This window comes from Mobula hypostoma, chromosome 23 (assembly GCF_963921235.1).
Source record: "Mobula hypostoma chromosome 23, sMobHyp1.1, whole genome shotgun sequence".
NCBI lineage: Eukaryota > Metazoa > Chordata > Chondrichthyes > Myliobatiformes > Myliobatidae > Mobula > Mobula hypostoma.
The window spans coordinates 803,142-830,032 of record NC_086119.1 but is presented as its reverse complement, the minus strand read 5'-3'; the positions used below and the strand labels follow the sequence as shown (position 1 = coordinate 830,032).

The following is a 26,891-nucleotide window of genomic DNA, read 5'->3' as shown; positions in this document are numbered from 1 at the left end:
TAGTGTGCAAGAATAGTGTTGCATTAATGAGGGATTTCTACACAATTTGTGGGATTGGGTGGTGAACCTGTTACCACAGGCACCTATGGAGGCCAGGTCATTGGGTGTATTTAAGGCAGAGAGTGATAGATTCTTGATTAGACACGGCATCAAAGGTTACGGGGAGAAGGCCGGGGGGTGGGGCTGAGGAGAGGGAAAAAGGATCAGCTATGATTGAATGGCAGAGCAGACTTGATAGACCAATGGCCTAGTCCTGCTCACGGTCTAATAGCTGACAACTGAGAGGCATTTAAAGGCAAAATAGTAAGAGTTGAGATTCAGCATATCTTTGTAAGAGTAAGAGGAAAAGATTGTAATATTAGAGAATCTTAATTAAGAAAGGTAAATGGTAATTGGTTTATTATTGTCGAATGTACCAAGATACAATGAAAAACTTTGTTTTATGTGCCACCCATACAGATCATTCTAAACCTAAATGCATGAGGTAGCAGAATGAGAAACACAACAACAGAACACAGAATGTGTTATTCCGCAGTGCAGGTAGATAAACAAGGTGCAAGGGCCATGACAGGGTAAATTGGAAAATCCAGAGTTCATCTTTATTGTACAACAGGTCCATTCAAGAGCCTTATAATAGTGGGATAAAAGCTGCCTTTGAGCCTACCTGTGCATTTTTAGGCTTTTGTATGTAACTCTCACTTCAGCTAGTGGCTTAATATAGGGGGTGTTAGCCCCCGGCCCGGCCAAATTTTAAAAAAATGTTGTTTGGGTGGATGCTGCACAATGAGTCCCCGATTACAAATCAGTACCCCGAAATAACAAACAGTACACAATATGCGATTAAACAATTAAGCTTTATAATTCTTACTTTGACTATATGGTTAGTAAAGACAACAAAAAAAAGGGCCCATTCTTATGAAACAGTCCATTGCACAATGTTGGGGCTCAATGATAAGCCAGTCTTCCACCATCAATCTCCTCCGATCGTCGCTGCCCTTTGAACCCTCGTTCCAAGTCCACTCCGTCCGGTGGCCTACCAACTCTCTCCATTCGCGTCTTCTCTCCTCATCTCTCCCCAGCAAAAGCCCGCGAAAATCTCTCTTCCAGGCTCACGAGAAAGAACAAACCCTGTTATCTCTAGTCATAACCCAAACATTGCTGCTACAGAGAAACCATTACATTATCAGTGAAACCTTACAGCATGTTACACAGCAGTGAAACCCGAGAGCATGTTACATGTATCTTTTGTGTGATGGAAGAGGGAAGAAGAGAGAATGACCAAGATGGGAGCCTACTTTCCTGAGACAGTGGGAAGTATAGGCAATCAACTGAATGAAGATCGTTTTTTATGATAGACTTGGCTGTGTCTATTATAATTCTGCAAGCTCTTATAGTTTTAGGCAGAGCAGTTGAAACATCTGGATAGGAGGCTCTAAATGGTGCACCTATAAATATTGCTGAGGATCAACAGGGACTTAGCCTGTTGATCACTGGAAGTAGAATCACTGGTGTGCCTTCTTGGCAGTAGTGTCTATGTGGTTGTGGGCCAGAACAATCTTGGGGATATTTACACCTAGGAATTTGCTCTCAGCCATCTCCACTCAGCACCATTGGTACAGACAGGAACATGTACTCTGCCCTACTTCCTGAAGTCAATGAGCAGTTCTTTGTTTTGCTGAAAATTGAAGGTTTAATGAGAAATGAGAAGGAAGCTTATGTCAGGTATAGGCAAATGGGATTGACTCCATCCTTTGAAGTTTATTGGGGATATAGGAGAAGATTGCTCTCCCCTGAGCTTTTTGCATCTTCATTAGCCTGGGTGGGTACGAGAAGACTGGAGGATAGCTGATGTTGTCCTTTTGTTCAATAGGACATTGGGGATAAACTAGGTAACTACAGGCCAGAGAGCCTTAAGCCAATAGTAAAGAAGTTATTGGAAGAAATTGTAAAGGACAAGATTTATGTTCACATGGAAGGGCAGGGAATAATTAGGAGGAGTTAAAATGTCTTCTGTGCAGGGGTTCTTCCTGTCTCACAAGTGTGATTGAGTTTTTGTGCAAGGGTTCTTCCTGTCTCACAAGTGTGATTGAGTTTTTGTGCAAGGGTTCTTTCTGTCTCACAATTGTGAATGAGTTTTTGTGCAAGGGTTCTTCCTGTCTCACAATTGTGATTGAGTTTTTGTGCAAGGATTCTTCCTATCTCACAGTTGTGATTGAGTTTTTGTGCAGGGATTCTTCCTGTCTCACAATTATGATTGAGTTTTTGTGCAAGGGTTCTTCCTGTCTCACAATTGTGATTGAGTTTTTGTGCCAGGGTTCTTCCTGTCTCACAATTGTGATTGAGTTTTTGTGCCAGGGTTCTTCCTGTCTCACAATTGTGAATGAGTTTTTGAAGGGGTAACGAGGAAAACTGATGGAGGCAGGGTTGTTGGTGGAGCACAGTTTTGACACAGTAGGTTGGTCCAGAGGTTTATGGCATCCAAAGTGGGAAACATGATCCAAAATTGGCAGAGGGTAGTGATTTAGGATATTTTACTGACTGGAGGTCTCTAACTAGATGTTCTTCATCATTTCTAGGAAGTTTTCTGTGTCCTGTTCCCTGAAGGCAAACATAGTACCTGTTTAATTTGCCTTCTATTTCCTTATTTTGCAGTATAATTTCTCATATTTCAAACTCTAAGGGACTCACATTAACTTTTCTCTTTTGCATTTTTATAGAAGCTCTTACAATCTATTTGCACAGTTTTCCGGATCCAATGTTCCCTTCTACCTTTTCGTACCTATTAATGTCTTGGCCCTTTGCTGAATTCTGAAATATTCTGAATCTTAGACTGTTGTTTTACTGGCAGTCATAATTGTCTTTTCCTTTCTTTTAATACTGTTTTTAACTTTTCTGAATAGCCACACAGTATTACTTATATTACTTGATACTTTTTGTCTTGAACAAAGGGATACATATGAGTATGAAATGATATATTAATTCTTTATGTTAGTTATTGCTGCTTTACTGGCATAACTTTTAATGTTTGCCAATCACACCTTTAGAATTTGCTTTATTAAGATTTAAGGCTACTCTCACATAAACCACTTTCAACCTTTATTCAAAATTCCAAAATATGATATGGGGCCCAAAACTGTTGACAATACTCCAAGTGCGACCTGCCTACTGTCTTACAAAGCCTTAGCATTACTTTCTTGCTTTTATATTCTATTCTCCTTGAAATAAATGCCAACATTGCATTTGCCTTCTTTACCACAGACTCAAGCTGTAAATCAACCTTCTGGGAGTCTTGCACAAGGTCTCCTAAGTCCCTCTGCATCTCTGATGTTTAAATCTTCTCCCCATTTAGATAATAGTCCGCACTGTTGTTCCTTTTACCAAAATGCATTATCATACATTTCCCAATACTGTATTCCATGTGCCATGTTTTTGCACATTCTTCCATTTTGTGTAAGTCCTGCTGCAATTGCATTGCTTCCTCAGCGCTACCTACCCCTCCACCTATCTTGGTATCAATTGCAAACTTTGCCACAAAGCCATCAATTCCATTACCAAATCATTGACAAACAATGTGATGACCCTCACCTATTGCATCCGGTGCTCCCGGTGCGGCCTCCTCTACATCGGTGAAACCTGACGCAGATTGGGGGACCGCTTCGTTGAGCACCTCCGCTCTGTCCGCCAAAACAGACAGGATCTCCCAGTAGCCACCCACTTCAACTCTGCTTCCCACTCCCATTCAGATATGTCCATACATGGCCTCCTCTAATGCCATGATGAGGTGAAACTCAGGTTGGAGGAGTAACACCTCATATACCGTCTAGGTAGTCTCCAGCCCCTTGATATGAACATAGAATTCTCCAACTTCCAGTAATTCCCTCCCCCTCCCTTCCCCTATCCCTATTTCACTCTGCCCCCTCCCCCAGCTGCCTATCGCCTCCCTCATGGTTCTGCCTCCTTCTACTACCCATTGTGTTTTCCCCTATTCTTTCTTCACCTTTCCTGCCTATCACCTCCCTGCCTCCACTCCCCCACCCCTTTATCTTTCCCCTTACTGGTTTTTCACCTGGAACCTACCAGCCTTCTCCTTCCCACCCTCTCCCCACCTTCTTTATAGGGCCTCTGCCCCTTCCCTCTTCAGTCCTGACGAAGGGTTCCGACCTGAAACGTCGACCGATCTTTTCCACGGAAGCTGCCCGACCTGATGACTACCACTAGTCATTAGCAGCCAACCAGAGAGGGAGAGCCCTTCTGTTCCCACTCACTGCCTCCTGCCTGTCAACCATTCCTCTATCCATGCAGGTATTTTTCCTGTATTACCGTAGGATTTTATTTTGTTAAGCAGCCTCATGTATGGCACCTTACCAAATGCCTTCTGAAAATCCAAGTAAATCACAGCCACCGCCTCTCCTTTGTCCACCCTGCTTGTTACTTCATTGAAGAACTCAAACAGATTTGTCAGGCAAGATTTCCCTTTATAGAAATCATGCTGACTTTGACTTACTTTATCATTAGTCTCCAAGAAGCCCGAAACTTCATCCTTAATAATGGACCCCAACACTTTCCCAACCACTGAGGTTAGGTTTCCTTTCTTTTGCCTTCCTCCCTTCTGAAAGAGTGGAGTGTCATTTGCAATCTTCCAGTCCTCCAGGAGCATGCCGGAATTTAAGTTATTCTTGAAAGATCTTGATCAATGCATCCATTATCTCTTCAGCAACTTCTCTCGGGACTCTGGAATGTAGTCCATCTGGTCCAGGTGACTTATCCACCTTAAGACCATTGAGTTTGCCCAGAACTTTTTCCTTTAGGACTCACTCCTGCTCCCTGACATTCATAGACCTCTGGCACACTGCTAGTATCTTCCACAGTGAAGACAGATACAAAATACCCATTAAGTTAATCTGCCATTTCTTTGTCCCCAATTACTACCTCACCATCATCGTTTTCCAGTGGTCGATTATCAACTCTCACCTCCCTTTTACTCTTTATATAAATGAAAAAAACTTTTGGTATCCTGCTTTACATTATTGGCTACTTTGCCCTCATATTTCATCTTTTCCCTTCTTCTGACTTTTTTAATTGCCTTTTTTTGGATTTTAAAAGCTTCCAAATCATCCAACTTCCCTCTCACTTTTGCTGCCTTATATGCCCTTACCTTGACTTTTATACTGTCCTTAATGTCTTCTGCTTACCCCTGCCACTTGAGAACTTCTTTCTCTGTTGGACATATCTATCCTGCGTCTTGTGAACTAGAAACTTTGGCCATCTCTGCTGCGCCGTCATCCCCACCAGTATCCTCCTCCAATCCACCTGGGCAAGCGTCTGTCTGATGCCTCTGTAATTCTCTTTATTCCATTGCAATGCTGATACATGTGAATTATGCTTCTCCCTCTTAAATTGCAGTATGAATTCAATCATATTATGATCACTGTTTCCTAAGGGTTCCCTTTCATTAAGCTCCCTAATAAGATCTGGATTGTTACACAACACCCAATCTAAGATAGCCTTTCCCCTAGTAGGTTCATGCACAAACTGTTCTTAAAAGCCATCTTGTAGGCATTCAACAAATTCCCTTTCTTGCGATCTGACACCAATCTGATTTTCCCAGTTCCCTTGCATATTGAAGTCCCCCTTTAGAAATGTGTTATTACCCTTATTACATGCCTTTTCCAGCTCCCTTTGCAATCTCAATCCCCTATCATGGCTATATTTGGAGGCCTATATATGATTCCCATAATGTTTTTTTTACCCTTGCAGTTTCCTAACTCCACCCACAAAGATTCAACATTCTCTGACCCTATGTCACCTCTTTCTAAAGATGTAATTCCATCTCTTACCAACTGAACCACACCACCGTCTATGCCTTCCCGCCTGTCCTTCCAATACAGAGTATATCCTTTGATGTTCAGCTCCCAACAATGGCCGCCTTTCAGCCACGACTCAGTGATGCCCACAACATCATACCAACAATCTCTAATTGCACCACAAGTTCGTCCACCTTATTCCAAATGCTACGCACATTTAAATACAGCACCTTCAGTCCTACATTCTTTGCCCTTTTGAATTTTGTCACTGTGGTACAATTTAAGTCTTTGCTCTGTTTGTATTTGTACCCGATCATTGGCTTGTCCTTCCTTACGTTCATGTTACATCCATCATCTTGTAAACCTGCTGGCTCATCCTCAGCTCTATCATACTGGTTCCCATCCCTCTGCCATATTATGACCCCTGTAGGAGACTGCACTAAATGACTCCTCCATGCAACATAATGTAGGATCCTAAGTTAGCCTTTGTGATATATATGCTTGTAAAAGACCATAAGACAAAGGAGCAGAAGTTGTCTATTCGGCCCATCGAGTCTGCTCCGCTATTTTATCATGAGCTGATCCATTCTCCCATTTAGTCTCACTCCCCCGCCTTCTCACCATAACCTTTGATGCCCTGGCTACTCAGATACCTATCAATCTCTCCCTTAAATACACCCAATGACTTGGCCTCCACTGCCGCCCGTGGCAACAAATTCCACAGATTCACCACCCTCTGGCCAAAAAAATTTCTTCGCAACTCTTGTTCTGAATGGGCGCCCTTCAATCCTTAAGTCATGCCCTCTCGTACTAGACTCCCCCATCATGGGAAGCAACTTTGCCACATCCACTCTGTCCATGCCTTTCAACATTTGAAATGTTTCTATGAGGTCCCCCCTCATTCTTCTAAACTCCAAGGAATACAGTCCAAGAGCGGACAAACATTGTTCATATGTTAACCCCCTCATTCCCGGAATCATTCTAGTGAATCTTCTCTGTACCCTCTCCAACGTCAGCACATCCTTTCTTAAATAAGGAGACCAAAACTGCACACACTACTCCAAGTGAGGTCTCACCAGCGCCTTATAGCAGCGGTCCCTAACCACCGGGCTGCAAAGCATATGCTACTGGGCTGCGAAGAAACGATATTATTTGGCGATATGAGTCAGCTGCACCTTTCCTCATTCCCTGTCACGTCCACTGTTGAGCTTGAACGCACACGAGGTCATTACCTGCTCGTCATCCATGTCAGCACGGGAAGAAGATCAACTCCTCGAGCTTGCAAATGACGGCAGGCTGAAAAGTATGTTTGACATAACATCTCTGCTGGCATTCTGGATCAAGGTCAAGGCTAAATATCCTGAGATAACCACGAAAGCACTGAAAACGTTGCTTCCATTTCCAACATATCTCAGCAATGAATGCAACGAAAACTAAATTGCGGAATAGACTGGACATAAGGAACCCCCTTCGGGTATCGCTGTCTCCCATCACCCCTCGATGGGACCGTCTTGTTGCAGGAAAACAAGCCCAGGGCTCCCACTGATTCAGCGATATTGGTGTGTTGCAATGATTTTATATGTTCATACGGAGAAAATATGTGCTGTGTGTTTAATATCCAAACATTACTTAAAATGTTATGATGCTACTGACTTACTTATATAACCATATAACAATTACAGCACGGAACAGGCCATCTCGGCCCTTCTAGTAGTGCCGAACGCTTACTCTCACCTAGTTCCACCGATCTGCACTCAGCCCAAAACCCACCATTCCTTTCCTGTCCATATACCTATCCAATTTTTCTTTAAATGATAATATCGAACCTGCCTCTACCACTTCTACTGGAAAGTCGTTCAACACTTACTTCAAGCTCACCTGATAATTGACTTATCACTATATTCATGCGAGGAAAATATGCGCAGTGTGTTTAATATTAAATTCGTCAGATAAATCCTTTTAGAAACGAAATTGAGTGTATTAGCCGCTTATCACCTATATTCCGGTCGTGATTAACCCCCCCCCCCTTACAAAATCGCCAAAAACGATTTGTAGAAAAAAATCGGCACGTACACGCATGCGCACTGATGCCCGTGCAAGGCTTCATGGTCATTGTAGTCTTTCTGTGGGTAAACACAACGTACTTGACTGCTACTCTTGTCCGTTGGCAACCCTACCCTCCCCCCCCCACCAGGTCGGCTGGTCCGCAAGAATATTGCAAGAATATAAACCGGACTGCGTTGCAAAAAAGGTTGGGGACCCCTGCCTTAAAGAGTCTCAACATCACATCCCTACTCCTATACTCTATTCCTCTAGAAAGGAATGCCAACATTGCATTTGCCCTCTTCACCACCGACTCAACCTGGAGGTTAATCTTAAGGGTATCCTGCACAAGGACTCCCAAGTCCCATTGCATCTCAGAACTTTGAATCTCTCCCCATCTAAATAATAGTCCGCCCGTTTATTTCTTCTGCCAAAGTGCATAACCATACACTTTCCAACATTGTATTTCATTTGCCACTTCTTTGTGCATTCTTCCAATCTATCCAAGTCTCTCTGCAGACTCTCTGTTTCCTCAGCACTACCGGCCCCTCCACCTATCTTCATATCATTCGCAAACTTAGTCACAAAGCCATCTATTCCATAATCCAAATCGTTGATGTACAACATAAAAAGAAGCGTCCCCAACATGGGCCCCTGTGGAACACCACTGGTAACCAGCAGCCAAGCAGAATAGGATCCCTTTATTCCCACTCTCTGTTTCCTGCCAATCAGCCAACGCTCTATCCATGTATGTAACTTTCCCGTAATTCCATGGGCTCTTCTCAAAGGCCTTCTGAAAATCCAAATATACAACATCCACTGCATCTCCCTTGTCTAGCCTACTTGTAATTTCCTCAAAAAATTGTAATAGGTTTGTCAGGCAGTATTTTCCTTTAAGGAAACCATGCTGAGTTCTGCCTATCTTGTCATATGCCTCCAGGTACTCTGTAACCTCATCCTTGACAATCGACTCCAACAACTTCCCAACCACCGATGTCAAGCTAACAGGTCTATAATTTCCTTTTTGCTTCCTTGTCCCCTTCTTAAATAGCGGGGTGACATTTGCAATCTTCCAGTCCTCCGGAACCATGCCAGAATCTATCGACTTTTGAAAGATCATCGCTAATGCCTCCGCAATCTCCACAGCTACTTCCTTCAGAACACGAGGGTGCATTCCATCTGGTACGGGAGATTTATCTACCTTTAGACTATTCAGCTTCCTGAGTACTTCCTCTGTCGTAATTGTGACTGCGCACACTTCTCTTCCCTGCCACCCTTGAGTGTCCGGTGGACTGCTGATGTCTTCCTCATTGAAGACTGATACAAAATACTCGTTCAGTTCCTCCGCCATCTCCTTATCTCCCATTACAATTTCTCCAGCATCATTTTCTATCGGTCCTATATCTACTCTCACCTTTCTTTTACTCTTGATATACTTGAAAAAGCTTTTAGTATCCTGTTTGATATTATTTGCTAGCTTCCTTCCATAGTTCATCTTTTCCCTCTTAATGAACTTCTTAGTTTCCTTCTGTAAGCTCTTAAAAACTTCCCAATCCTCTGTCTTCCAACTAATTTTTGCTTCCTTGTATGCCCTCTCCTTTGCTTTAACTTTGGCTTTGACTTCTCTTGTCAGCTACAGTTGCATCCTTTTTCCATTCGAAAATTTCTTCATTTTTGGAATATACCTGTCTTGCACCTTCCTCACTTCTCGCATAAACTCCAGCCACTGCTGCTGTGCCGTCCTTCCCGCCAGTGTCCCTTTCGTCAACTTTGACCAGTTCCTCTGTCACGCCACTATAATTTCCTTTACTCCACTGAAATACTGACACATCGGATTTTGGCTTCTCCTTTTCAAATTTCACAGTGAATTCAATCATGTTATGATCACTGCCTCCTAAGGGTTCCTTCACCTCAATCTCTCTAATCACCTCTGGTTCATTACACAATACCCAATCCAGTACAGCATATCCCCTAGTGGGCTCAACAACAAGCTGTTCTAAAAAGCCATCTTGTAGACATTCTACAAGTTCTCTCTCTTGAGATCCAGTGCCGACCTGATTTTACCAATCCACTCGCATGTTAAAATTTCTCACAATTATCATAATACAGCCCTTCTGACAAACCTTTTCTATTTCCTGTTGTAATTTGTAGTCCACATCACTGCAGCTGTTTGGAGGCCTATAAATAACTGCCATCAGGGTCCTTTTACCCCTGCGATTTCTTAGCTCAACCCATAAAGATTCTGCACCTTCTGATCCTATGTCACCTCTTTCTAATGATTTAATATCATTTCTTACCAATAAAGCCACGCCACCCCCTCGGCCTACCTTCCTATCCTTCCGATACACCGCGTATCCTGGACATTCAGCTCCCAGAGACATGCATCCTTTAGCCATGTCTCAGTGATGGCCACAATATCATACCTGCCGATCTCTAGCTGTACGACAAGATCATCGGCCTTATTCCTTATGCTGCGTGCATTTAAGTATAACACCTTAAGACCAGTATTTGGTGCTTTTCGCTTTGATTTCACTGCAACTTTATTGTACTGCAACTCATCCCAATGGCTACAAATTTGCTCCATCATCTGCCTGTCTTTCCTGACATCTTTACTGCTCACTATCTTAGATTTTTTTCTGTTTTCCCCTTCCTCTGCTCTATCATTCTGGTTCCCATCTCCCTGCCAAATTAGTTTAAACCCTCCCTAACAGCTCTACAGCAGTAAAAATGCTGTTTTTGCATTGAATTCAGGAAATCACAACCACTAGCATTTATAATATAGCTTTGTGATTGGAAAATTTCTTTATAAAGTATGATTTCAAGGTACAGAACATTGTTTTTAGATCACTAGAATATATGGGCTATTTCAGGAACAATGTCTAGTACAATGTCTAGTAGTATGTCGAGAATGGGCCAGAGAGCAGCCACACCAGTTGCCACAAAGTGGAATTGATGGGACAAGCTGGATTCCCAAATTTCTTTTACAATTAACAACTGAGTATTTTTTTTAAATTTTGTTTTCTGTAGAGAACTTCCAGACAATCCAGGAGTACAGTGGGACCTAGAGCTTATAGCTTCTCTGATCGTCAGACACATAAAAATGCATGAAATCAACCTGGTGAGTCTCTGTGCTGCCTTGCTGATCTCATATGGCTGTAACTGACCAATTTCACCACTAGGTGGAATGCCCTACTGTGTAAATAATTCTTGACTTTTGACCCTGGGCTGTTTGCTTTTAGTTCTGTTTCATAGCAATCATTTTTTGTTGCACTTTTCATGTGTTCCATCACAACTTACTTTATTTCCCAGGAGAGTATTGATCTCATTGGGGAAGGGCAAATTATGAGGCTATAAGGCTAGAACTTGCGGGTGTGAATTGGGATGATGTTTTTGCAGGGAAATGTACTATGGACATGTGGTCGATGTTTAGAGATCTCTCGCAGGATGTTAGGGATAAATATGTCCCATTGAGGAAGATAAAGAATGGTAGGGTGAAGGAACCATGGGTGACAAGTGAGGTGGAAAATCTAGTCAAGTGGAAGAAGGAGGCATACATGAGGTTTAGGAAGCAAGGATCAGATGGGTCTATTGAGGAATATAGGGAAGCAAGAAAGGAGCTTAAGAAGGGGCTGAGAAGAGCAAGAAGAGGGCATGAGAAGGCCTTGGCGAGTAGGGTAAAGGAAAACCCCAAGGCATTCCTCAATTATGTGAAGAAAAACAGGATGACAAGAGTGAAGGTAGGACCGATTAGAGATAAAGGTGGGAAGATGTGCCTGGAGGCTGTGGAAGTGAGCGAGGTCCTCAATGAATACTTCTCTTCGGTATTCAATGAGAGTTCCAATGAGAGGGAACTTGATGATGGTGAGGACAATATGAGTGAGGTTGATGTTCTGGAGCATGTTGATATTAAGGGAGAGGAGGTATTGGAGTTGTTAAAATACATTAAGACAGATAGGTCCCCGGGGCCTGACGGAATATTCCCCAGGCTGCTCCTTGAGGCGAGGGAAGAGATTGCTGAGCCTCTGGCTAGAATCTTTATGTCCTCGTTGTCCACGGGAATGGTACCAGAGGATTGGAGGGAGGCGAATGTTGTCCCCTTGTTCAAAAAAGGTAGTAGGGATAGTCCGGGTAATTATAGACCAGTGAGCCTTACGTCTGTGGTGGGAAAGCTGTTGGAAAAGATTCTTAGAGATAAGATCCATGGGCATTTAGAGATCAGGGACAGTCAGCATGGCTTTGTGAAGGGCAGATCGTGTCTAACAAGCCTGATAGAGTTCTTTGAGGAGGTGACCAGGCATATAGATGAGGGTAGTGCAGTGGATGTGATCTATATGGATTTTAGTAAGGCATTTGACAAGGTTCCACACAGTAGGCTTATTCAGAAAGTCAGAAGGCATGGGATCCAGGGAAGTTTGGCCAGGTGGATTCAGAGTTGGCTTGCCTGCAGAAGACAGAGGGTCATGGTGGAGGGAGTACATTCAGATTGGAGGATTGTGACTAGTGGTGTCCCACAAGGATCTGTTCTGGGACCTCTACTTTTTGTGATTTTTATTAACGACCTAGATGTCGGGGTAGAAGGGTGGGTTGGCGAGTTTGCAGACGACACAAAGGTTGGTGGTGTTGTAGATAGTGTAGAGGTTTGTTGAAGATTGCAGAGAGACATTGATAGGATGCAGAAGTGGGCTGAGAAGTGGCAGATGGGAGTTCAACCCAGAGAAGTGTGAGGTGGTACACTTTGGAAGGACAAACTCCAAGGCAGAGTACAAAGTAAATGGCAGGATACTTGGAAGTGTGGAGGAGCAGAGGGATCTAGGGGTACATGTCCACAAATCCCTGAAAGTTGCCTCACAGGTAGATAGGGTAGTTAAGAAAGCTTATGGGGTGTTAGCTTTCATAAGTTGAGGGATAGAGTTTAAGAGTCGCGATATAATGATGCAGCTCTATAAAACTCTGGTTAGGCCACACTTGGAGTACTGTATCTAGTTCTGGTCGCCTCACTATAGGAAGGATGTGGAAGCATTGGAAAGGGTACAGAGGAGATTTACCAGGATGCTGCCTAGTTTAGAGAGTATGGATTATGATCAGAGATTAAGGGAGCTATGGCTTTACTCTTTGGAGAGAAGGAGGATGAGAGGAGACATTTTATTATCTGAATCGTGGCCGATTAGGAAAAGGGGAGGTGCAACGAGACCTGGGTGTCATTATACACCAGTCATTGAAAGTGGGCATGCAGGTACATCAGGCGGTGAAAAAGGCAAATGGTATCCTGGCATTTATAGCGAGAGGATTCCAGTACAGGAGCAAGGAGGTACTACTGCAGTTGTACAGGGCCTTGGTGAGACCACACCTGGAGTATTGTGTGCAGTTTTGGTCCCCTAATCCGAGGAAAGACATCCTTGCCATTCTGGGAGTACAAAGAAGGTTCACCAGATTGATTCCTGGGATGGCAGGACTTTCATATGGAGAAAGACTGGATGAACTAGGCTTGTACTCGTAGGAATTTAGAAGATTGAGGGGGGATCTGATTGAAACGTATAAAATCCTAAAGGGATTGGACAGGCTAGATGCAGGAAGATTGTTCCCGATGTTGGGGAAGTCCAGAACGAGGGGTCACAGTTTGAGGATAAGGGGTAAGCCTTTTAGGACTGAGATTAGGAAAAACTTCTTCACACAGAGAGTGGTGAATCTGTGGAATTCTATGCCACAGGAAACAGTTGAGGCCAGTTCATTGGCTGTATTTAAGAGGGAGTTAGATATGGCCCTTGTGGCTACAGGAATCAGGGGGTATGGAGGGAAGGCTGGTGCAGGGTTCTGAGTTGGATGATCAGCCATGATCATAATAAATGGCGGTGCAGGCTCGAAGGGCCGAATGGCCTACTCCTGCACCTATTTTCTATGTTTCTATGTTTCTATGATAGAGGTGTACAAGATAATAAGAGGAATAGATAGAGTGGATAGCCAGCGCCTCTTCCCCAGGGCACCACTGCTCAATACAAGAGGACATGGCTTTAAGGTAAGGGGTGGTAAGTTCAAAGGGGATATTAGAGGAAGGTTTTTTACTCAGAGAGTGGTTGGTGCGTGGAATGCGCTGCCTGGGTCAGTGGTGGAGGCAGATACACTCGTGAAGTTTAAGAAACTACTAGACAGGTATATGGCGGAATTTAAGGTGGGGTGTTATATGGGAGGCAGGGTTTGAGGGTCAGCACAACATTGTGGGCCGAAGGTCCTGTAATGTGCTGTACTATACTATGTTCTATATTCAGTATCTCACTCTGTGCTTTCTAGATTAGAGAGTATGGCTTATGAGGAAAGGTTGAATGAGCTTGGGCTTTTCTCTTTGGAGTGAAGGAAGATGAGAGGTAACTTGATAGAGATGTATTAGATGATAAGAGGCATTGATAGAGTGAACAGCCAGTGCCTTTTTTCCAGGACAGTAATGGCTAATGTGAGAGGACATACTTCTAAGGTGATTGGAGGAGGGTATGGGGGGGGATATCAAATGTTGGTTTCTTACAGAGATTGCTAAATGTATGGAACACACTGCAGGGATGAGGCAGGTACATTAGGGACATTTAAGAAACTCTTAATAGGCACATGGATGAAAGAATAATAGAGAATAATGTGGGAATGAAAGGTTAGATCGATCTTGGAGCAGGTTAAAAGGTTGGCACAGTATCGTTAGTCTGAAGGGCCAGTATTGTACTGCGGTGTTAGACCATAAGATTAAATTAGATTAGATTAGATTCAACTTTTTTGTCATTGTGCTGAGTACAGATACAAAGCCAATGAAATGCAATTAGCATCTGACCAGAAGTGCAAAAGAATAATATTATTTACAAACAACAGGAATTCTGCAGATGCTGGAAATTCAAGCAACATACATCAAAGTTGCTGGTGAACGCAGCAGGCCAAGCAGCATCTATAGGAAGAGGCGCAGTCGACGTTTCAGGCCGAGACCCTTCGTCAGGTCGTTCACCAGCAACTTTGATGTATGTTGCTATTATTTACAAAATAACTGCGAATAAAAAGTAAGTGCTACAGCACACAAATATAAAAGTACTGAGACAGTACAATATGGGTGCAATACTGCTTAGCGCTGTGATGTGAGGTTCATCAGGGTCACAGCCTCAGGGAAGAAGCTCTTCCTGTGCCTGCTGGTGCGGGAGCGGAGGCTCCTGTAGTGCCTACCAGATGGGAGGAGAGTAAAAGGTCCATGGTTACGGTGAGATGCATCCTTGATAATGCTTTTTGCCCTGCCCAGGCAGCATTTATGGAAGATGTTCTCAATGGTGGTCAGTTGGGTACCGATAATCCGCTGCGCAGTTTTCACCACATGCTGGAGTGCTTTGCGGTCCGATACGGGACAATTGCCATACCACACTGAGGTGCAGTTGGTGAGTATGCTCTCAATGGTACAGCGGTAAAAGTCCGTCAGTATCCTGGGACAGAGGTGAGCTTTCTTGATGCTCCGCAGGAAATAAAGGCGCTGTTGCGCCTTTTTGATCAGGATGGAGGAGTTCAGGGACCAGTTGAGATCATCAGAAATGTGGACACCAAGGAATCTGAAGCTTGATACACGCTCCACTACAGCTCCGTTGATGTAGATGGGGGCTTGAGTGTGGCTCCTAGCATGCCTGAAGTCCACAATGATCTCCTTGGTCTTCAGGTGATTGGCAAAGGGGATATGAGAGGATCATGGGACAGGAGGTCCGGGGAGAAAAACAAGGTGGGGGGGGAGCCAGAGGATGGGCAAGGGGTATAGTTAGAGGGGCAGAGGGAGAAAAAGGAGAGTGAGAGAAAGAATGTGTATATAAAAATAAATAACGGATGGGGTACGAGGGGGAGGTGGGGCATTAGCAGAAGTTAGAGAAGTCGATGTTCATGCCATCAGGTTGGAGGCTACCCAGACGGAATATAAGGTGTTGTTCCTCCAACCTGAGTGTGGCTTCATTTTTACAGTAGAGGAGGCCGTGGATAGACATGTCAGAATGGGAATGGGATGTGGAATTAAAATGTGTGGCCACTGGGAGATCCTGCTTTCTCTGGCGGACAGAGCGTAGGTGTTCAGCAAAGCAGTCTCCCAGTCTGCGTCGGGTCTCCCCAATATATAGAAGGCCACATCGGGAGCACCAGACGCAGTATATCACCCCAGCCGACTCACAGGTGAAGTGTCGCCTCACCTGGAAGGACTGTCTGGGGCCCTGAATGGTGGTAAGGGAGGAAGTGTAAGGGCATGTGTAGCACTTGTTCCACTTACAAGGATAAGTGCCAGGAGGGAGATCAGTGGGGAGGGATGGGGGGGATGAATGGACAAGGGAGTCGCGTAGGGAGCGATCCCTGCGGAAAGTAAAGGGGGGGGGAGGGAAAGATGTGCTTAGTGGTGGGATCCCGTTGGAGGTGGTAGAAGTTACAGAGAATAATATGTTGGACCCAGAGGCTGGTGGGGTGGTAGGTGAGGACCAGGGGAACCCTATTCCTAGTGGGGTGGCTGGAGGATGGAGTGAGAGCAGATGTGCGTGAAATGGGGGAGATGCGTTTGAGAGCAGAGTTAATAGTGGAGGAAGGGAAGCCCCTTTCTTTAAAAAAGGAGGACATCTCCCTCGTCCTGGAATGAAAAGCCTCATCCTGAGAGCAGATGCGGCAGAGACGGAGGAATTGCGAGAAGGGGATGGCATTTTTGCAAGAGACAGGGTGAGAATAGTCCAGATAGCTGTGAGAGTCAGTAGGCTTATAGTCGACATCAGTGGATAAGCTGTCTCCAGAGACAGAGACAGAAAGATCTAGAAAGGGGAGGGCCGTGTCGGAAATGGACCAGGTAAACTTGAGGGCAGGGTATATAGTAGGGAATCTAATAGCTGCAGTCTCCTAGATTTGGAGAGATTTATTGGTCTTGAGGGCTAACAGTGACAATGTTGGAAAATATACATAAAATTTATAAAGCAGAAAGCAATGTAAGTGGTTGTTTGCTGACTGGAGTGTGGTAGGTGGTATGAGGCTTGAAATGACTTTTACATGCAGTAACGAGTTAGACATGAACGAGCAGCACTATGTTTGGAAGTGTGGTAATTCGTCAGAAGAGCAGTAACAGGACTGTAAGGGATACAGATAGATTGGCAGATTAAGACAAATAACAAAATAAATCTTACTACAAAGATCATGATATTGTTTGCTGGAATGAGACTGTAGATTTAGTTGCTAATTACAGCAGCAGTATGGACTTACAACACGCTGGAGGAACTCAGCAGGTCGGCAGCATCCGTGGAAAAGATCGGTTGAGGTTTCAGGCTGGAACCCTTCGTCAGGACTGAAGAGGGAAGGGGCAGAGGCCCTATAAAGAAGGTGGGGGGAGGGTGGGAAGGAGAAGGCTGGTAGGTTCCAGGTGAAAAACCAGTAAGGGGAAAGATAAAGGGGTGGGGGAAGGGAGGCAGGGAGGTGATAGGCAGGAAAGGTGAAGAAAGAATAGGGGAAAACACAATGGGTAGTAGAAGGAGGCGGAACCAAGAGGGAGGTGGTAGGCAGCTGGGGGAGGGGGCAGAGAGAAATAGGGATAGGGGAAGGGAGGGTGAGGGAATTACTGGAAGTTGGAGAATTCTATGTTCATACCAAGGGGCTGGAGACTACCTAGACGGTATATGAAGTGTTGCTCCTCCAACCTGAGTTTAGCCTCACCGTGGCAGTAGAGGAGGCCATCTATGGACATATCTGAACGGGAGTGGGAAGCAGAGTTGAAGTGGGTGGCTACTGGGAGATCCTGTTTGTTGTGGCGAACGGAGCGGGAGTGCTCGACGAAGCGGTCCCCCAACCTGCATCGGGTATGAACATAGAATTCTCCAACTTCCGGTAATTTCCTCCCCCTCCCTTCCTCTATCCCTATGTCACTCTGCCCCCTCCCCCAGCTGCCTATCACCTCCCTCATGGTTCCGCCTCCTTCTACTACCCAGTGTGCTTTCCCCTATTCTTTCTTCACCTTTCCTGCCTATCACCTCCCTGCCTCCCTTCCCCCACCCCTTTATCTTTCCCCTTACTGGTTTTTCACCTGGAACCTACCAGCCTTCTCCTTCCCACCCTCCCCCCACCTTCTTTATAGGGCCTCTGCCCCTTCCCTCTTCAGTCCTGACGAAGGGCTCCGGCCCGAAACGTTGACTAATCGTTTCCATGGATGCTGCCCGACCTGCTGAGTTCCTCCAGCGTGTTGTGAATCTTGTTCCCAAAATCAGATAGTTCAGAGGGCAGGCCACAAATTTAAAATTCTGGGCAAAAGGTATAAAGAGATGTGCAGGGTAATTATAAAAGTTAAAAGTAACTTTATTATCAAAGTACATATTTCAACATATACAACCATGTGATTCATTTTCTTGCAGGTAAACTCAATAAATTCATATAGAATAATAACCATAATAGAATCAATGAAAGTCTGCACTAAATGAGTGCACCAGTGTGCAAAAAGCAACAAACTGCAAATACAAAAGAAAGAAATAATAATTATAAATAAATAAGCAATAAATATCGAGAATATGAGATGAAGAGTCCTTGAAAGTGAATCCATAGGTTGTGGGAACATTTCAGTGATGAGCAAGTGAAGTTGAGTGAAGTTATCCCCTTTGGTTCAAGAGCTTGATGGTTGAGGGGTAATAACTGTTCCTGAACCAGGTGATGTGAGTCCTGAGGATCCTGTACCTTCTTCCTAATAGCAGCAGTGAGAAGACAGCATGACCTGAGTAGTTGGGGCCCCTGATGATGGATGCTGCTTTCTTGCAACATGCTCTGTGTAGATGTGCTCAATGGTGGGGAGGACTTTACCCGTGATGGACTGGGCTGTAACCACTACTTTTTATAGGACATTGTTATTTCCATACCAGGCAGTCAATATACTCTCCACCACACATCTTTAGAAGATTGTCAAAGTTTTAGATGTCATGCCAAATCTTTGCAGACTCCTCAGGAACTAGAGGTGCTGCCATGCTTTCTTCATAATTGCACTTACATGCTGGGCCCAGAACAGGTCTTCTGAAATGACAACACCACGGAATTTAAAGGTGTTAATCCTTTCCACTTCTGATCCTCCAATGAAAACTGGCTCATGGACCTTTGCTTTCCTCCTCCTGAAGTCAATAATTAGCTCCTTGATCTTGCTGACATTAAGTAAAGGCTTGTTGTTGTGGCACCACTCAAGTTGGAATTTCCATCTCTCTTCTATATACTGATTTGTCACCGCCTTTGATTCAGCCTATGACAGTAGTCTCGTCAACAAACTTGAAAATGGCATTGGAGCTTTGCTTCACCTCACAGTCATAAGTGTAAAGCGAACAGTGCAGGAAATCCTTAACTAGGTTAAGCGTTAAAAAGAGTTAAAGAATAAACTGAAACTCATCATGTGTAAGGCAAGTGAAAATAGTCAGTTAGAGTTTTTGAGAAATAATTGGATTGGTTTTTCAGACAGACATTTGCAGGAAAGAGATTATAGAGTGGAACTAATACACTATGTTCCTGGGACCTGGGGTAGAATTAACAGAGCAAGAGGCTGCTCTTTGTACCAATCAAAAAAAGTAAAAAGAAAATCAACAAACTGTAGATCTTAATTTAAAAAAAATAGTTTTGACGTAAAAATGGTTGTGAGGTATTTGAGTGCCTGGAATATATACATCATGTTAAGCGTACAGTGTAGAAACATAGATTAACAGAAGTTTCTGGAAATACTTGAGTCAGATAGGATCTGTGGAAGAGAAACAAAGTTAATGTTTTTTGAACCCTTTGATCAGAATAACTGAACCCTGACTCAGCTAATGAGTCAGGGCTGAGTCATTGCCATTTTCTATTCTTTATGAAATATACCAGATATCTTACATAATTTGTGTCTGAATTCTTTCTGTGAACAGTACACTAAAATTAACTCCCATACACGTGGATTCTGTTTACAGAACTGTCTATGTTACTATGAGAACATACATACATACTGGATGTGTCACACAATGTATAACCAGTTTGCATTAGCACTTCCCTGTATTCTCTTGTATTTAGGAGTATATTTGATATTTGTGCTCTAGAAAAACACTGACGCATTATTTGAACCTCTGTTCCAAAAAGCTTGGGGAGCTCTCATTCTCTGAGGTGAAGCTGGATAATGTTCCCCAACAATTCTATTCACAGCATCCTACAGCTATATCCGAACACCCTTTGCCAACTCTTCTACTTTTCTTACAATTGGTATGCAAATCTTCATGGTCACTTCAACTGATCAGAAGTAAGATACCAGGGTACAGGAAATTGGAGCAAAAATAGCCCATTGGCTTCCTGGAGCTGCTGCACCATTCTACCTCAGCACCATTTCATGACACTATTAAGGAAATCATGAGATATAATAATAATCAGAAGGCTCTAATTTGTTAATATATACTACATCCTGAAGGAATTTGGCAAGTCAGGCTGAATCTATGGAGGGATGCTGAGATACATCCAAGGATGCACTGGGACATATCATCAGTAATGGGGTCATTGAGTGTTTTGGGTCTTTCAATATCAGACACTCTCGCCCAGGTGACCCAGCCAGGGTTGATCAGGCCAAATAAACAGTTCACATTTTGGTGTGTTCTCTGGATTTCCAGCATCTGTAGAATCTCTTGTAATAAGAGTCATAGAAAAGTACGGCACAGTAACAGGCCCTTTGGCCCACCTAGTTTGTGCCAAACCATTTAAACTGTCTCCTCCCATTGACCTGCACTGGGTCCTTGGCCCTCCATACCCCGAGCATCCGTGTTCCTATCCAACTTCTCTTAAGCGTTGAAATCGAGGTTGCATGCACAACTTGTGCTGGCAGCTCGTTTCACACTCTTATGACCCTCTGAGTGAAGAGGTTTCCCCTCATGTTCCCCTTAAACTTTTCACCTTTCACCCTTAACCTGTTACCTCTGGTTGTAGTTCCACCTGACCTCAGTGGAAAAAGCGTGCTTGTATTTACCCTATCTATACCCCTCATAATTTTGTATACCTCTGTCAAATCTCCTCTCTATCTTCTACCTTCCAAGCAATAACGACCTAGCCTATTCACTCTTTCCATATAACTCAGGTATTCCGGACCCACAAGCATCCTGGTGCATTTTCTCTGTATTCTTTCAACCTTATTTACATCTTTCCTGTAAGTCAGTGGCCAAAACTGCACACAATACTCCAAATTAGGCCTCAACAATGTCTTATACAACTTTCAAATTGAATTGAATTGACTTTATTTCTTACATCCTTCACAGATATGAGGAGTAAAAATCTTTACTTTATGTCTCCGCCTAAATGTACAATTTATAGTAATTTATAACAAATAGTATGTACAACAGGACAGTCAGAATAACAGAAATACAGTTGTATCAGCATGAATTAATCAGACTGATGGTTTGGTGGAAGAAGCTGTCCCAGAGCCTGTTGTTCCTGCAGTACCATTTCCTGGATGGTAGCAGCTGGAACAGTTTGTATTTGGGGTGACTCGGATCCCTAATAATTGCTCAGGCCCTTTTTACACAGCTGTCTTTATAAGCATCCTGAATAGTGGGAAGTTCATATCTACAGATTCGCTGGGCTGTCCACACCACTCTCTGCAGAGCCCCGCTATTGAGGAAAGTACAATTCCCATACCAGGCAGTGATGCAGCCAGTCAGGATGCTCTCAATTATGCCCCTGTAGAAAGTTCTTCAGATTAGGGGGCCCATACCAAACTTTTTCAACCATCTGAGGTGAAAGAGGCATTGCTGTGCTTTTCTCACCACACAGCTGGTATGTACAGACCACGTGAGATCCTCGGTGATGTGTATGCCGAGGAACTTAAAGCTGTTCAACCCCAGATCCATTGATGTCAATAGGGGTTAGCCTGTCTCCATTCCTCCTCTAGTCCACAACCAGCTCCTTTGTTTTTGGATATTGAGGGAGAGGTTATTTTCTTGACACCACTATGTCAGGGTGATGACTTCTTCTCTGTAGGCTGCCTTGTTATTATTTGAGATTAGACCAATCAATGTAGTATCATCAGCAAATTTAATTAGCAGATTGGAGCTGTGGGTGGCGACACAGTTATGGGTATACAGAGAGTAAAGGAGGGGGCCTAGGACACAGCCCTGAGGGGCACCTGTGTTGACAGTCAGAAGGGCAGAGGTGAGGGAGCCCACTCTTACCACCTGCCGGTGATCTGACTGAAAGTCCAGGATCCAGCTCCACGAGGCAGGGTGAAGGCCGAGGTCTCTGAGCTTCTTGTCGAGCCTGGAAGGAATTATGGTGCTGAATGCTGAACTGTAGTCCAAGAACAGCATTCTCACCGAGCATCCTTCCTCTCCAGATGTGTAAGGACGGTGTGTAGAGCTGTCACTATTGCGACATCTATTGGTTGGTTGTGTCAGTAGGTGAATTGTAGAGGGTCCAGTGTGGGTGGTAGCATGCTGCAGATGTAGTCCTTGGCCAGCCTCTCAAAGCATTTGCTTATTATTGAAGTGAGTACTACATAACATACTTTGATTTATGAAGGCCAATGTGTCAAAAGCGTTCTTTATGACCCTATCTGCCTGTGATGCTACTTTCAATGAACTATAGACCTGTATTGCCAGATCCCTTTGTTCTACAACACTCCTCAGTGCTCTACCTTTCATTATGTAAGACCTACCTTGGTTGTTCTTACCAAAGTACAACACCTCACACTTTTCTGTATTAAATTCCATCTGCCATTTTTCCATCTGGTCCAGATCTTGCTGCAAGCCATGATAACCTTCCATGCTGTTCACTACACTCCCAATCTTGGTGTCATCTGCAAATTTGCTGATCCAGTTAACCACATTATCATCCAGATCATTGATACAGATAACAAACAACAATGGACCCTGCACTGACCCCTGTGTCACTCCACTAGGAATGGTTACTTCGAATGCCGGGCTTTAGATGTTTCCAAAAGGACAGGGAGGGAAGCAAAAGAGGTGGAGGCATGGCACTGTTGATCAGAGGTGTCACGGCTGCAGAAAAGGAGGAAGTAATGGAGGGATTGTCTGCGGAGTCTCTGTGGGTGGAAGTTAGGAACAGGAAGGGGTCAATAACTCTACTGGGTGTTTTTTTTATAAACCACCCAATAGTAACAGGGACATCAGCAGATAGGGAGACAGATTCTGGAAAGATTAATAAAAACAGGGTTGTTGTGGTGGGAGATTTTAATTTCACAAATATCAATTGTCATCTCCCTCGAGCAAGGAGTTTAGATGGGGTGGAATTTATTAGGTGTGTTCAGGAAGGTTTCTTGACACAGTATGTAGATAAGCCTACAAGAGGAGAGGCTGTACTTGATCTGGTATTGGGAAATGAACCTCGTCAGTTGTCAGATCTCTGAGTGGGAGAGCATTTTACCATAGCATTGGAGAGGGATAGGAACAGACAAGTTAGGAAAGTGTTTAATTAAAGTAAGGGGAAATATGAGGCGATCAGGCAGGAACTTGGAAGCATAAACTGGAAACAGATGTTCTCAGAGAAACTTATGGAAGAAATATGGCAAATGTTCAAGGAATAGTTGCGTGGAGTTCTGTATAGGTACATTCCAATGAGACGGGGAAAGGATGGTAAGGTACAGGAATCGTGGTGTACAAAGGCTATTGTAAATCTAGTCAAGAAGAAAAGAAGAGCTTGCGAAAAGTTCAAAAAACTAGGTGATGATAGAGATCTAGAAGATTATAAGGCTAGCAGGAAGGAGCTTAAGAATGAAATTAGGAGAGCCAGAAGGGGCCATGAGAAGGCCATGGTGGACAGGATTAAGGAAAACCCCAAGGCATTCTACCAGTATGTGAAGAGCAAGAGGATAAGACATGAGAGAATAGAACCAATCAAGTGTGACAGTGGAAAGGTGTGTATGGAACTGGAGGAGATAGCAGAGGTACTTAATAAATACTTTGCTTCAGTATTCACTATGGAAAAGGATCTTGGCGATTATAGGGATGACTTACAGCAGACTGAAAAGCTTGAGCATGTAGATATTAAGGAAGAGGATGTATTGGAGCTTTTGGACAGCATCATTTAGATAAGTCACCGGGACCAGACAAAGTGTACCCCATGCTACTGTGGGAGGTGAGGGAGGAGATTGCTGAGCCTCTGGCGATGATCTTTGCATCATCAATGTGGAGGGGAGAGGTTCCGGGGGTTTAGAAGGTTGCGGATGTTGTTCCCTTATTCAAGAAAGGGAGTGGGCCGAAGGGCCTGTACTGTGCTGTACTATTCTATGTTCTATGTAGAGATAGTCCAGGAATTTATAGACCAGTGAGTCTTACTTCAGTGGTTGGTAAGTTGATGGAGAAGATCCTGAGAGGCAGGATCTATGAAAATTTGCAGAGGCATAATATAATTAGAAATAGTCAGTATGGCTTTGTTAAAGGCAAGCCATGCCTTACGAGCCTGATTGAATTTATTGAGGATGTAACTAAACACATTGACGAAGGTAGAGCAATAGATCTAGTGTATATGGATTTCAGCAAGGCTTTTGATAAGGTGCCCCATGCAAGGCTTATTGAGAAAATAAGGAGGCATGGGATCCAAAGGGACATTTTTTGTGGATCCAGAACTGGCTTGCCCACAGAAGGCAACGAGTGGTTGTAGACGGGTCATATTCTGCATGGAGGTTGATGACCAGTGGTGTACCTCAGGGATCTGTTCTGGAACCCCTGCTCTTCATGATTTTTATAAATGACCTGGATGAGGAAGTGTAGGGATGGGTTAGTAAATTTGCTGAGGAAACAAAGGTTGGGGGTGTTGTAGATATTGTGGAGGGCTGTTAAGATAGAGGCAGGAAAGTTGTTTCTACTGGTAGGTGAGATGCAAACTAGGGGACATAGCCTCAAGATTCGGGGGAGTAGTTTTAGGATGGAGATGAGGAGGAACTGCTTTTCCTAGAGAGTGGTGAATCTATGTAATTTTCTGCCTGATGAAGAAGTGGAGGCTACCTCAGTAAATATATTTGAGACAAAATTGGATAGTTTTTTGCATAGTGGGGGAATTGTGTTATGGGGAAAAGGCAGGTGGGTGGAGATGAGTCCATATCAGCCATGATCTTATTGAATGGAGGAGCAGGCTCGATGTGCCAGGTGGTCTACTCCTGCTCCTATTTCTTATGTTCCTATAAACCATTAATATACAGCATAAAATAAGTGGTCCCAACATATACCTCTTTGGAACACCACTAATCACTGGCAGCCAACCAGAATAGGATCCTTTTATTCCCACTCACTGCCTCCTACCAATCAGCCAATGCTCTAACCATGCCAGTAGCTTTCCTGTAATATCATGGGCTCTTATCTTGGTACCTTGTCAAAGGGTTTCTGAAAGTCCAAATATACAACATCCTCTCCATCACTTTATCTATCCTACTTGTAATCTCCTCAAAGAATTGCAATAGGTTCATCAGCATGGTTTCTGTGAAGGGAAATCTTGCCTGACAAATCTGTTGGAATTCTTTGAGGAAGTAACAAGCAGGGTGGACACGGGAAAGGCAGCAGATGTCATTTACTTGCATTTTCAGAATGCATTTGATAAGATGCCACACCTGAGGCTGCTTAACAAGATAAGATCCTGTGGCGTTATAGGAAAGGTACTGGCATGGATAGTGGAATGGCTGACAGGCAGGAGGCAGTGAGTGAGAATAAAAGGGGCCTTTTATGGTTGGCTGCCGGTAGGTAGTGGTTTTTAGATAATGGAATGGATGGCTTTGGTGAGCCCTCACTTGAGTATTGTGAACAGTTTTGGGCTCCTCATCTGAGAAAAAGTGTGTTGACATTAGAGAGTGTTCAGAGGAGGTTCACAAGGATGATGCCGGGAATGAAAGGGTTATTACACAAGGAAAGTTTGATGGTTCTGGATCTGTACTCGTTGGTATTTAGATGGATGAGGGCGATCTCATTGAAACCTTGCAAATGTTGAAAGGTCTAGACAGGGTAGATGTGGAAAAGATGTTTCCCATGGTGGGGGAGTCTAGGACAAGAGGGCACAACCTCAGGATAGAGGAGTGTCCATTTAAAACAGAAATCTGGAGAAATTTCTTTAACCAGAGGGTGGTGAATTTGTGTGGAATTTGTTACTACAGGCAGCTGTGGAGGCCAGGTCACTGGGTGTATTTAAGGCAGAGCTTGATATGTTCTTGATTGGACATGCCATCAAAGGTTAGGGGAAGGAGGCCAGGAGTGGGGCTAAGGAGGGGTAAAAAGGATCGGTCATGATTAAATGGTGGAACAGACTTGATGGGTAAATAGCCTAATTCTACTTATATATTTTATGGTCTTATGGTCTAAGTTTCAGGGGAACATGAAGGGAAACGTTTTCACTCAGAGGGACGTGAAAGAGTGGAATGAGCTGCAAGTACAAGTGGTGCATGCGAGCCGAATTTCAACGTTTAAGTGAAGTTTAGACAGGTACATGGACAGTAAGAATATGGAAGTCTGTGATCCAAGTGCAGGTCATTGGGAGTAGGCAGCTTAAATGTTTTCAGGATGGACTTGGTAGGCCAAAAGGTCTGTTTCTGTTCTGTACTTCTCTATGACTCTATAATATACATAGTATTGATTCCCACATCCCTTCATGGAACCTCATGCACCCTGTATCTCACTACATCTGCACCCCCAACTCACTTCCACACAGACATTTTAGGGGTTTATCTGTATCAAGCAATGATAAGGTGACAGGTGGTGAAATGTCTTTGCCTTCATTCTCTTGCAGGTGATGACGTTTGATAAAGATGGAGTGAGTGGACATGCCAATCACACTTCTGTTTACTATGCTGTCAGGTAACTTCTCTGTCATTTATCCTCATATGAACCGAAAATTTGTGATCCAAGAAAGGCCTTTCTTCTCTTTCTTGTGTCAAAACAATCAACAGAAAAGGGCCTCAGTCTAGAAAGAAAACATAATAAAGTTATGCAACCAGTCATTTCTCAAGAATAAAGTGCAGCTTGTCGGATTGTGTAAAGTAAAGTAGCTAGCCCACAGAAGGCAAAGAGTAGTTGTAGACGGGTTATATTCTGCATGGAGGTCGGTGACCAGTGGTGTGCCTCA

At 43.8% G+C, this 26,891-nt stretch overlaps 1 protein-coding gene across 3 annotated transcripts in view; it reads left to right on the top strand.

Annotated features, from left to right (window-relative positions):
- The window catches only part of pigl (phosphatidylinositol glycan anchor biosynthesis, class L), a 183,847-nt gene that overhangs the window by 55,586 nt on the left and 101,370 nt on the right, over nucleotides 1-26,891 (top strand). For all 3 annotated transcript variants that reach the window (XM_063031072.1, XM_063031070.1, XM_063031073.1), the window contains exons 3-4: nucleotides 10,875-10,965; nucleotides 26,556-26,623. In XM_063031072.1, the coding sequence (XP_062887142.1) occupies nucleotides 10,875-10,965; nucleotides 26,556-26,623 (159 nt within the window). The remainder of the gene's footprint in view (nucleotides 1-10,874; nucleotides 10,966-26,555; nucleotides 26,624-26,891) is intronic.